Here is a 13,495-nt window from a genome sequence, read left to right on the forward strand (position 1 = left end):
CACTCTAGAAATATTTCTCTTTCTCCTTTTTTCCCCTCTTTTTCAAAGATTTGTATTATTATCAATATTGTAATTATTAATGGGCACCATTTTCTTTGTGCCAGGTACTAAGTGCTTTATATGAGTTACTTTATTGAACCTTTACATTGCCCTCTGCTATACTACTCATTCCTCCGCTCCCCTGGCCGCCCCACCACCATTTTTAAAATGAAGAAAAAGGCTCAGCAAGGTTAAATGATTTGACCCCAAATAGCACACATCTGAGAAGCAGTAGAGCTGGGACTTCAAACTCAGGTTCCTACTTCCTGTATAGTTTTTGTGTACTTTCAAGGATGGTGAAAGCTGTAATTGTATTTTCCTTACCCCTAGCTCCCCAAAATCCAGGTAATCACTACTTTAAACCTGATGGTTCACCCCACTCCAGCCTCTATTTCCCAACAGCGCAGTTCACATTTACTATCAAACGGACCAGAAGTCCACATTGCTACCCAAACTTAATCCACAGAAATTCCCCTGGGGTCATTTTTCAATTGCAGGTTTGATGTCACAAGTCTGGAATCGGTCCAGGGTTCTACATTCTTGACAAGCTCCTTGGTGCAGGTACCGCTGGTTGTCAGAACACATTTTGAGTAGGGAGGATCTCCTGAACCAAGCCCTATCCATTTAATACCCATCTTAAGTCCCGCCGCCACTGAGTTGTCCTAGCTGCATCGAACCCTCCTTCAAACCCCTCCTGTTGTGGGTCCATGGGGCAGCACTCACATGGTAGTTCTTTCTCCTGGTGTCATGTATCTCATTTGTTTTCTCTGTCCAACAAGATTATTAGGTCTTTGAGGCCAGAGGTCCAGCTTCTCTTACACTAGAATATTCAGGTAGAACGTCTGCTTTGTGAGGGCAAGAAGCTTTTCTGTTTTGTTTATTGCCATATCCAGAACAGTGCATGGGGCAGAGTAGGCCATCAATAAATGTCTGTTGAATGAATGAATGGATGCCCTTCTTTTGAATTCTTCACTGAGGTTTACATAGTTCTAGGCACATAATGGGTGTTTTAGAAGTATATTTTATTGATGCCAGGTTCAACTCCTAGGCACTGCTCTAGTGGAATCTTTAAATTGTTCATTTCATTATATATTGCACCTTTAATTTTGTTGTCTCCTAAATTGTTTTCAGTTGCTTGAATTAAACAACTACCAAAAAGCAAGTAACGTGCAATTTTAGTAAATAAGTAAATTAAGCCTATCAGAGAGGTATCCTTCCCTGACATAATTCGCTGGGCCAGAGTTATGTAGTAATGTGGAAGGCTGAATTCTAAACGTTGAGATCCATTCTAAATCAATTGCTTTTGAGACCATAGTAATTTTTTTTCACCTTTATTTAGGTCAACTGCTATTAAATAAACATCTGTTGATACTACTGATAGAGATCAGTTTAGTTTTTACATAGGGTTCCTGTGGTTTTGCCTATGCCTTATTTTTTCTTGGTAAAAACGTTGTCAACATTTGAAAACAATTCAGATTGTCTGAGTACCAGGATCACCCTCCCTTCCCATGGGACTGTGTTACAACTCAAATTTTAAAATTTATATAAATGATAAGAACTTCAAGTATGCTTTTATTACACCCTCCCCAAAATGTTTTGAATATTTTACTTAAAAAAACATCCCAGAGTTTAACAATATATTACAAAGTAATTCTCTGAGCTTGATGGAAAATGTTCCTTAAGAGGAGACACCATGCCTTAAGCTCTTTGGGAGCCCAATGGGGTGTAAACCCAGTGCCCAAGATTGGGTTTAGTACCTGCCTGAATGAAGTGACCTGAGTGGCTGTGAATACTTAATAATCAAATGCATAAAATACAATTATGCACAATTAAGTAAAATCAGCGAATTCCAGCTTAGACAGTGCCCTTGAGCCAACCAAACTCAGTATTTTAAATTTAGCATCTGTGGTTTCAATTTCCTGACATTTGTCATACCCTCGATATTAAATATTTTAACTTTATTCATGTTTATAAACATTTTATGAATGGGTTTGTTCATAGTTAAAGTGAAATGCTCGAATTTTAAAGTGTCAACTGGAGGTGAAACATTAGGGCTGTGGTTCTCAACCAGGGGTGATTTTGTTCCCAGGGGATATTTGGCAATGTCTGAAAACATTTTTGGTTGTCACAATTGGTGGTGGTGGTGTGGTTTGTGGTACGGTTGTCACATATAGTGAGTGGAGGCCAGGGATACTGCTAAACATCCTACAATGCACAGTACAGTCTCCCCCACAATAAAGAATTACCTGGCCCAAACTGTCAGGGGTGCCAAGGTTGAGGAACCCTGCTCTATGCGCTATACAGTAGGGGTTACCAACCAAGAAACAGACTTGGGAATCACTGTTCCCTGAGGATTTCAGTTCAATAATATATATATATATATTTGCATGAGCAGGCTCCAGGGATCGAACCTGGGTCTCTGGCATGGCAGGCAAGAATTCTGCCACTGAGCTACCATTGCACCACCACCAAAATATTTTTAAACATTTCTAAAGACCCATAAGATATTAAGCCTGATCCAGGGGGTGTACTTGGAAATACAGCAGTATTCCTATGTTACCTTTGTACTAAACCACAGTTTATTTGACCCAAAAGAGTAAAAATTATTTAATAAAAAATGACTTTAAGAAAAAATAATGATTTGATTAAAAAATTTGGTCATAGAGCATGTTTTAGTGCACTAGACGTTACCTAGGAGCCTTCAAGTATGTTACCTCATTAAGTTAAATTTTATCTCAGTCCACTTTACAAAATGTAAAGATAGGGCTTCACGCTGTAGTTTTTCACATCTTGAACCTTATGACTACCTTGGAATATATAAAATGTACACATGTATAATGTCCAATTGATACAATTATCCGAATTTCTTTCAATTATACTTGAAACTAAAGGAAATTATCTGGGTAATTGTAGGAGCTCACTCAATGATAGTGGAATGTTTTGATTCAGGCTATTAGACTCTACTGACAGTTGGAAGTAAATATACAAGGGTCTTTGTATGCATCTGTGATACTTCAAATCTTGCTTTTACTCTCTGTATCAAATTGGAAATATAACATATATAATAGTTCTTGCAGATATTGTATGATCCCTGTTGTTGCAGCAAAGCATCCTGTGGAAAAACTTATTGCATCAGTTTTTTGTCAAGGAACATTATACCTGAATTCTCCTGAATAACATTGCACAATACTGTACCATAGTGTCACTTAAAATAAAAACTACGGTCTCTAAGACTCAGCACAGCTGAATTTTCTCGCTAGCTTTACTTCCGATGCTACAAAGGGGAATAGATCAACAGAGGAGGTGGGTGGAAGCAGATGCTGCTTAAGCAGTTTCCTGCTTATAACATTTCTTTACGTCTATGCTTATTCACTTTGAAATATTTGCATTTAGATACCAAAAGAATCACGCTCATAACTTGTCTTTATCACTTGTTTATAGAACTGAGAACGGGTAAATGTGGTCTGACAATTTCATTCATATGTAGAGGTAGGAATAAAAAGGTAGAATGAGAAGAGCTGCCTTCCAGGCTCTGTTTTTGCTGCTTGCCCAAACTTTCACTTCCAGAATCACACCATTGACCTTTAGAGGCCTGGACCCAAGGTGAAGGCCTTGGGCCTGCAATCGCTTCTCAAAGTCCTCTCAATGATGAGAGAACCCTAGTGTGCGCTGCCCTAGTCATACTATAAGTTCAGTTTTATTTTGCTGTATGGTATAGCCATATATATATGAAGAGACCGGGGAGTTTCTTGAGAGAGATGCTTTGGGAGACTGGGCTCTTTGTGAGGAAGTCAGGTAACTACTTTGTTTTTAGTCACAGGGGAACCCTTCATGTGTTACCACGAAACGATGCTAAACCACCAGTTTGGGTGATATTTTTTTTCCCTCTGAATTGACTTTTTAATATGTATTGAATTGACCACTTGTTCTTTAATTTGCAAGCTTCTCAAGAAAACAGTTCTAGCCAAAGGTGGCAGTTAAAAACAGGAAAAAAACTGGCAGTCGCGACCAAATAGGAAGTGACTATGCCATCAGCTCACATTGAGGAGAAGGAAGTTGTTGCCAGGACCTCTAAGAAAGGCAGTTGTGTAAAATTGCCACCCGTCAACTTGCTTGGCTTTGGTGAAAGCTTCCATAGTTTTTTTTTTGTTTTGTTTTGTTTTACTGATATACATAAAAGAACATAAGCAGGGGAAGGGAATAACAGCCCCCTCTTGCAGGACTGTTATCAGGGACTACAAGAAGTTTCTGGGGCTGAAATTCAATGCTGAATCCAAGCAACGTCTCCATCCTACTAATATTTGTGTCCTGTGTCAAATCGATATTTTAAATTGGTTTAAATTTAGTTTGTTATCCCATGAAGGTCCAACTCTAGACCTTAACTAGGATTCTTTGCTGAGAATTAGAAGGCAGAATGTCTTATTATATTTTCTCTTTGGTCCCAGATCCAGCCCAGTCCACACCACCTCTCCCTTTTCCTTTCTTTTCTCCTTTTTTTCTTTTCTTTCTCACATAATGCATGAGCACCATGCACTTTGCTAAGTGCTGGGAGTACAAAGAAAGGTGAGGAGTTTGTTTTCTCACAGGTGCTCACCATAAACAATAAGGAGTGTTCAAAGTAATACTAAAAAGTACTACAGCAGCAGGTACCAGAGAGCAATTCATTTTACCAGTGCAGATCCGGGATGGCTTCACAGAGGAGTTGGTATTTGAGCTGGGCCTTAAAGAGTGAGTAAGTGTTACCCAGACAGAGAATTGGGAAAGGGAGGTGAAGAAGAAAGGGAATTCTATGAACAAATACCTAAACCAGGCATGTGCTCCTCCAAGCACCTAATGGGATGATTAAAATACAGATTCTGAGCACTCACAGATTGATTCTGTAGGTCTGAGTTGAAGAAAGGGCATTTTTTATTTTTTAAAAAATAACTCCCCAGGTAACTATGATACAACATCTTGGTGAAAGACAACTGGCTTGGAGAAATGACAGGTTATGATTTCTTTGAGAACGAGCTAGGCAGTTTGGTTTGATAGGCAGAAACATGGAGTATAAGAGACATCTCAGGAATGAGGCTGGAAGGATAAGTTGGGGCTAAGACCCTGAGGTTGTATGCCGTGCTGAGGAGTTCGGACTTAATTCCATAGGTTCTGAAGGAGCCCTTATGGGTTTTAAGGAAGAGAGCAATTTGATCCAGTATTGTATTCTCAAAAGAAATCATAAGTTAGTACCTAAAGGATAGATTGGATATGGGAGATACTGGAAGCGGAGGGACCCATTAAGAGTCCATTTTAAGAGGGGGAGGGGGTGTAAGGGTAGTTCCGTGGTAGAATTCTCACCTGCCATGCAGGAGCCCTGGGTTCTATTCCCAGCCCACGCACTTTCCAAACAAACTAACAAATAACCAACCAACCAAACAAAAATTCAACAATTGGTGTTATAAAGAATGAAATGTGACCCCTGCTATACAGCATGCCAAAAAAAAAAAAAAAATTACAGGAGAGGGGACTTAACTAAATGAATGACTGTGGAAATAAAGAGGAGGGGATAGACTGGAGATGGAATCAACAACATTCAGTTGATTGAGTTTGGACAGGACTAGAGAGAGAGAGGTTTCAAATGCCAGAGACATCTATCTTAGGGAACTGGGTAAACGTTGATGACTAGAACTGAGTCCACAAATACAGGAGGACCAGGTTTGGAGAAAAGGTAAGGAATTCAGCTTGAGGCACACTGAGTTTGAGGTGCCCACTGAACCTCTAGGTGGAGATGTCCAGAAGGCAATTGAAAACAGCAAAAGGTCAGATTGCAAAAATAGATTTGGGAATTGTAGAGAGTTATTCTTTTTAACCTCCTGGAAAGGTGTCAATGAAGGTCAGAAAAAATAGAAACCAAGTTGGAATCATTCACTTTCCATTTAGAACATCACTTTGTGAATAATTATCCTGTGTTTTGTACTAGTCAAATACTGCCTGCCTACGGACATCGTTTGTCTGCAAGAAGCAAACCATTTTCTTCAAAGTGACAATTATTAATTTCAAGGCTATAAGATCGTATTGCTAAAGATTCCGCCTGTGTTCCTGCATACATACATTGCCCTTTGAATGCATGATAACGACAGCAAAGAAAGGAAGGGAGTAAAGTACAGAAATGATGTGAGAAGATCTAAATGCTACGTTGCCAGGTTTTCTGGGATGGTTTTCTTGCGTGCAACTGTAAAATAGATTATTGTGCGCCAGAACAGTTTGTATTATACTTCCCCTCCTACACCGTAAAGAAAATGAGGTGGGAGATGGCGTGCATGCAGAGTTTCATGAAGCCAAGTTAGTGTCTTCCATGATGGAAAGAAAAACAGGGACACTTTATTGCAATCTAAAGCACACATTACTGGCAAATTCATGATATTCGCCTGCTGTGAAAGTGCCCTGCAACTTTAGTTAATATTTCTCCAATTTTTCAGAATCATTCATACTGTTCTGACTCTCTCATTCTTTCTGTGCTATTGACCTCTTATGAAATTTCACACAGCCCTATAGTTTACCATATGTGAAGGTAAGCATTCAAATGGCTAAATGCCAACTTGAAATTAACATAGATAAATCATGCTTTTCATATAAATTGTGAAAATAGTGGCAGACATTTACAATCTGAGATCATGAAAGCAGATACAAATAGATTATACTTTAAATGTTTTGTACAATGCATTTTATTATGTGTTTGGGTTTTTCTCAGGTGCTACAAGAAACTGAAATATACCAGCTCTTAAATTTTAATGTTACTTTTGCATCTGACAACGTGCAGAGTCCTGTTATGTAAATACAGAGAAATGGATGCTTACTATGCTCTAAAGAATGGATTTAGTTTATGAAGTATACACTAAAAAAAAAAAGAAATATATATTTTAATTTTTTCCAGACTCTGAAATCATTTAAAAAACTATTGCTGTATGGAAAGGTAATTTATGTGAACAATAACAGGAGAAACTGTGCCTGGGGTTGTAAAATACTGGGTTATTGAATATATTTCCTAGTAAAAAAAAAAAGTTTTCAGAGTGAGTATTCATAATAATATGCTCCACTATCACTCATCTACTTTGGCTCTGCACATAGTTAATGAGGTTTAAAGTGATTCCTCTATTGTCCTTTTCAAAGCAGAAACCCAAGCAGAAGTAGTATTGATATATAGGAACTAGCTAATTATAACAGCAAATAGTCATATAATTCTTACCCTGTGCCAAGCATTAACATATATTCCCATTTGATCCTCACCACAACTCAATGAGGTGGGTACTACTATCATCTTTGTCATTCCCATTTTACAGATGAGGAAACTGAAGCACAGAGAAGTTAAGGAACTTGTCCAAAGTAGGGTTGCCAGATAAAACACAGGACACCCAGTGAAATTGGAATTTCAGATAAATAATGAGTAATTTTGTATGAGACATATTTATACTAAAAAAAACTTGTTTATCTGACATTCAAATTTCACTGGCTGTCCTGTATTTTTTTTTTTTTTTGTATGCTGTATGGCAGGGTCACATTTCATTCTTTTTCCATGTGTATATCCTGTTATTACAGCACCATTTGTTGATTTTTTGTTTGTTTTTGTTGGTTTCTTTTGTTTGTTTATTTTTGGGAAGTACATGGGCCAGGAATCAAACCCAGGTGTCCCACAGGGCAGGTGAGAATTCTACCACTGAATTACCCTTGCACCCCCCCACCCCTGTATTTTTATTTGCTAAATCTGACAACCATACAAGCAAGCCCAGGACTTATAGTTATTTCAAGGGTGGAGGCAGGATTTGTACCCAGGGATTATGGCACCAGAATTCAAACTTTTAACCACTGTACTTATACCAATGATAAGGAAAGGAGGGTAAAGTGCTTCATTATAAATATCTGGAATGTTGGAAAATTCATGACTAATGGATAAGCCTCATGGGCAAAATCATAGAGGCCTATGATTATTTTAATTTACTCTACTTTTAGTATCATTTGATTACAGTATTTTCCTGAGAAATTTTGTCCCAAAAGTGTTAAGAACTATAATGTTTTTTGACTAATTTTTCCTTCAGTGCTCTCAATGGGCTCCAAAGGGAGAGTTTCAAGTGAAAGCATGACTCACTGTAATGACTAAAGAGTGGAATTAACCGATCACTGGTGTTGTATAAAACACCTTTCACTTCTTTAACAAAGAAGTTTTGTGTTGTTCATGAAGAGTAAGAGCTTCTTTTTAGTAAGAGCTTTTTAAAAGAAAATTAGATGATTTATTTACTAACATCACTGTTTTTTCTTTCCCCTTGATATTTTTTACTCTAAAGCAGGCACTGGGGAGTCTACTTCCTGGAAGGTAGTACAGTTTAATGGAAAAAACATAGGCTTTGCAGCCAAACAGACCTTACTAGTTGCATGAACTTGACCTCTGAGCCTCATTTTCCTCATCTGCAAAATGGGGATTATTAATTTCTAGTTCTAATGATGGGTGTGAGGATTAAATGAGATCATGAATCTAAACTGCTATAATGCGATATCTAGTACAGAATAGACCCTTCACAAAATGTAGTCGTTTTCTCCCTCTTGCCATTTGCTTCTTCTCCTAAGCCTCCACTCCCCTCAGTAACCATCATGAGTCATTGAAAATCTTACCCTCATTTACTAAAGCATTTTAGCTTGTCCAAAAGTTATTATAGCAATCAGGCATAGAGGCAATTGGAATCCAGAGTGCCTAAAATGTTTTCCTTCCTTCCATATTTTCTGAATCCTTAAAATGTTTCGGTTAGAACAAAAGACTACAGTGTGACTTCTGCTCTTAGAGATTAGTTGCAAGAATGGTTTGATTTAATCTTTTTTTAATATATTAAGAATGTTCTTAGAGTTTCAGATTGAGGTTTATATAGTTTAGTGCCATGGGGAAGATGGATCCCAGTTTACCATGGACATCTCTGAGAGAAACAGAAAGACACGAAAAGAGATGGCCTGGGCAAGGCAATTATCTAATTAAAGCATTATCCTTTTTTTTTCTCCTCCAAATGTGTATGTGTGTGTGCATGTGTATTGAACAAAAGGTGGTGATATATATTAAGGGGAAATACAGAAATAAATGCAGTTAGGGCCAAATACAAAGTCATCATAAGACTAGAAATCAACTAATCTTGATACTGAAAAAGATTCACTCTGAGAGGTAGTTTATTGTGTTTTCATGTTAAGAGCATGAACTGCAGAGCTAGACTACTTAGGTTCAAATCTTAGTTTTGTCTACATACTAGCTCTATGATCTCTAGTAAGGGATTTAGCTACTCTGTGCCTCAGTTCCATCACCTGTCAAATAGGGATACTAAAAGTACATAACTTAAGTTGATGTAAGGGCCTAACTATGTGTTACCCTTTCTTTAGGCTTTTATTGAAGTATGGCACACATACAGAAAGCTGCACAAAGTCATAAGTGTAGAATAGCTCATTTTTCACAAAGTTAAAACATTCATGTATCCATCCACCAGATCAAGAAAGAGAACATTACCTGCTTGCCAGAAGTCATCTGATGCTCTCATTCAATCACTGCCTTCTCCAGCCCAAAGGTTTCCACTTCCCTATCTTCAGACATCATAGATTCATATTGCCTAACTTTGAACTTTAAATGAGGATCTGCATAAACTGTTTAGAATAGTGTCTGGCATGCAGTAAACTCCAAATAAGCCTGGTAATGTGATTTTAACAATAACAAAAAAATAATAAAATAAGAAGTCAATTTGTGAGGTAAAGCTTATGGCAATAAAGTTAAAGGTAACCTGCCTATTTAAAAAAAAATGATGAGTTCTTGAAAACATTTTGCTTCCATAAGTTAAATCTACTCTGTATTCCATACTAAGAAAACTACATTCCGTTTGAGACATCAGAAAAAAACATATGCCCAAGCATTTCAGCATGATCCAGAATTTTATTCAAAGTTTGCTTAAAAAAAAAAAAAGAAAAATTAACAGATGAAAAACAAGTTTGGCTGAAACTTCTCTAGGCCTCAGTCTCCTCATTGTAAAATGAAGAGAATTGGATCATCTCTAAGATTCTTACCAGCGCTGACATTTAATGATTCTATGAAAACATTTCTTACAAAGTAAAATCTGGAATTTTCTGAAGCTTTATTTTATAGCTAAATAATAAATCTAGAGTCACAGTTAAACATGACCTTTCAGAGGAAAAACAGCAGGGATTCTGTGAGGGAATAGCATGTCTAGTGCTCTTTAGGAGAGTAAATAACATATGGGCAAGGAAGAACCAGGGGATGGAATATATAGAGACTTTTTCAAAAGTCTTTGGCAAGCTTCCATGCTGTTGACTTTGGTTGTTGTTGCTTAATGAGTCCCTATGAGATTTGGGGAAACAATTTGTCATAGAAGGAGCGCTAACTCACAGAAGGAAATGAAGGATAGGAATGTGTGGGTGCTTCTCTGGATGGAGAAGTGTCAGTATTAAGGTTTCCATGATCCCAGGCTTAGATAACTGTTACAAGTGGTGTGAAAGAAGGTCTACACAGTGGTAAGAGCTACTAAGCTCTTCTCAGTAGTGAAATGCCAAACTGACGTAAGGACAAATGGCAAGAAAGTCTCTCAAAACTGGAAAAGAACAATAGAACATCTCCGCAAGGTAATGCATCCACAGAAAAAATATATACAAACTATACATGTTTGATAATAATCTCTGTTGCTCCCAAAAGGGAAGCTAGGAGTTGTAAGTTATTTCTGGAACAATTTCACCTCACTGTGCCATTTTTGGCCAGAAAGGCCAACAAAATGCTGTGCATGATTAGAAAACAGACTAGAAACAATATAACACATTATTCTATTTTGGGGGAAAAAAATTAAATCCTGGTGCAGCCACATCTGGAATACAACACTTAATTCAGGAAGCCACAAATCAGCAAAGCCAAAATGGAACTAAAGGTGGTGTAATGATGGGCCCTGAGAATGTGTGAATGAGAAGGTGCTAGACTGAGCCACATTCAAGGTGTTAAGATTCTTTTAACACAATACGATGAAGATAGAGGCAACAGCCAGAGTTACTACTGCTGCTACTTACCACTTATTTAGTGTGCACTCTGGGTCTGTTACAGGACCAAGTGCTTTTTGTGTATCAAATCCTGTAATACCTGTGAACCCCTATGAGATAGGTCCCCACTATTAGCCTTATTTTAAAAGTATCCTGAAGGGTATGGACAGAGTAAATAGCAACCAAAGCTATTAACTGGCTAGAACTCAGCACAGACCTTAAAACTCAAGAGTCAAATCCAAGGCAATCAACAGGAAGTGAGACTTTATATAGTGGACAGTAAAACCTGTGGAACTCACCACCTTCAAGCAGCAGTACAAATTAAGCTGTAAAGAGCACCAAGAAAGATTTAGGCTACATTTGCAAAAGATAAAACCAAGATAACCTGCTAAGAGAATCTTGCTAAGTGTCTTAAACTTTTTCTTTTTTCAATTTGCATGGGCAGGCACCTGGAATCAAACCCAGGTCTCCGGCAGGGCAGGTGAGAACTCTGCCTGCCGAGCCACCGTGGCCCGCTCTAAGTGTCTTAACTTTTGAGGTTGTCATTAAGGAGAACAACCACACCCTCTCCGCTCCCATTGCCAACATGATTCCGAGTCCCCCTCTAAAAATTCTTGGCTGCCTGGACCAGAAATTTGGTCCAGCGTGGCTTTTCCTTTTTAATTATGACAAAAATAGGGGAATGGTATTTGAATTCCTTGTGGGTAATTCAAGATGGTTGCAATTTGTACTATACTTGAATCCCTTTTAATGATAGCCTAAATTACACAGAATCCTATTTAAAGTGCTGTGCTCTTTAGAAACGAATTTTTTTTTACGAGTGACTTGTGGAAGAATGGATTGCCACAAAGATAGCAGGTAGAGGAATTCCCCTACAGCATCCATCATCTGGTCAAGCATTTACTTGCAGTTAGTTCATGTACATCTTTCTTAAAGAAGTTACATTTCGGAGAGAATACATTTTCATGCACAGAAAATTAGTTTAAAAGAGAATCCCTGTATAAAACCCGAAACTTGGACACCTCCCATGAAAACTTACATAGCAGCTTCTCTGTCACATCAGTCCTCACGAGACCTAAGGATGGATTCATCCAGTGTTGCTCAGAGCTTCTTCTGTCTTGTCGGTGTGACGCTGCTGGTTTACACAAAATGCACCGGTACCCACCCTTGGCTGGATGACCTGTACCTTAATTGAAACACTGTATGTGTTCTGGGCATGCCACAGAAAAGAAACAGAGAAGGAAAGAAAGGCTAGGAGTGAACATCTAGTTCACAGAGAACTAGCCTTATCTGTGGGGAGGAAGTATGTAAAAAAACAAAAAAATACTCGAGAGCCAAGAAACGGGAAGGGGAAAGGGATAAATGGAAAGATATGATCTTTCCTTAGATACATTAAGAATTCTTTAAAAAGGGAGATAAGACTAAATGTGGGTTTAAACAGTCACATGGGTAATTGGGTCATGAGTAAATCGGTGAAGTTGGCCACTTGTTTGAACATCACTACTTTTCATGACAGAGGTTCTGCTTTCTCCTCACACCCCCACTCCAATCTGTTTCCTCTCATTGCTGAAAGCCCATCTCTGCAACTAGGCATGAATCTGGTACTCCCCCAGGCCCTGATTCTGGGCCATTCTCACCTCCTTTGATCAAAATGTATCTGTGTTCTGCCCATTTTGATACCTTGGCCTGAGAACATTGCCATTTTAATAGGGAATAAGTTAATACTTACTCAATATGGCCCTCTACTCCTAGTTGTAAGTGGAGATATTTTGGGAGCAGAGATCTTCTCACACCCTCAAATAAGTTTAGGTAAAAAGCCAGCAGAATTTGCCTCAGCCAAGTGACCAGTTTCAGTTTCCTCACCTGTAAAATGGAGGAAATAATACATTTAATTTCCATCACTGTATATTCACACATCCTCACACCCATCCTCTTAAATAAGGATTATTACTCCCACTTTACAGACAAGGGAACTGAAGCTCAATGAAGTGAAATAGCATAGTCCAGGATATTATGTGAAAGAACTAGTGTATGAGGAGAGGAGTCTACTAGCTAAGATAGGAAGTTGACATGCAGTTAAAAAAGCTCCTAGGACATGGTGCCTGACATAGGAGCCACGTGGCTGTGTGGAGGCAATATGGAATCCAGGCTGTGAGTATGGACTTGGAGTACCAGAAACCTAGGTATGAATCCTGGCTCTGCCCCTTATTTCCTGGCATTCGTTGGGCAACTCACCTTCTCCAAGTTTACATTTACTTATTTGGAAGATGGGCATGATAATGCCTCTCTTATAGAGCTGTCGTTCGGATTAGCTAACACAGTGAGTGTAATGTGCTTAGTACAATGTGGAGCACGTGCGAAACAGGCAAAAATGTGGAAGCTACTGGAATGATTATTAGTAGTAATACTTTGCACACATGTT

At 38.4% G+C, this 13,495-nt stretch overlaps 1 protein-coding gene across 2 annotated transcripts in view; it reads right to left on the reverse strand.

Annotated features, from left to right (window-relative positions):
• The window catches only part of STK26 (serine/threonine kinase 26), a 61,639-nt gene extending 49,404 nt beyond the window's left edge, over nt 1-12,235 (reverse strand). The window contains exon 1 of one of the 2 annotated variants that reach the window (XM_077146181.1): nt 12,113-12,235. In XM_077146181.1, coding sequence (XP_077002296.1) covers nt 12,113-12,114 — 2 coding nt within the window. In that variant the 5' untranslated portion in view covers nt 12,115-12,235. The remainder of the gene's footprint in view (nt 1-12,112) is intronic. The other variant, XM_077146182.1, reaches the window with a different exon arrangement.
• Nucleotides 12,236-13,495: the final 1,260 nt, after the last annotated feature.

The sequence above is a fragment of the Tamandua tetradactyla genome, chromosome X (assembly GCF_023851605.1).
Source record: "Tamandua tetradactyla isolate mTamTet1 chromosome X, mTamTet1.pri, whole genome shotgun sequence".
Classification (NCBI taxonomy): domain Eukaryota; kingdom Metazoa; phylum Chordata; class Mammalia; order Pilosa; family Myrmecophagidae; genus Tamandua; species Tamandua tetradactyla.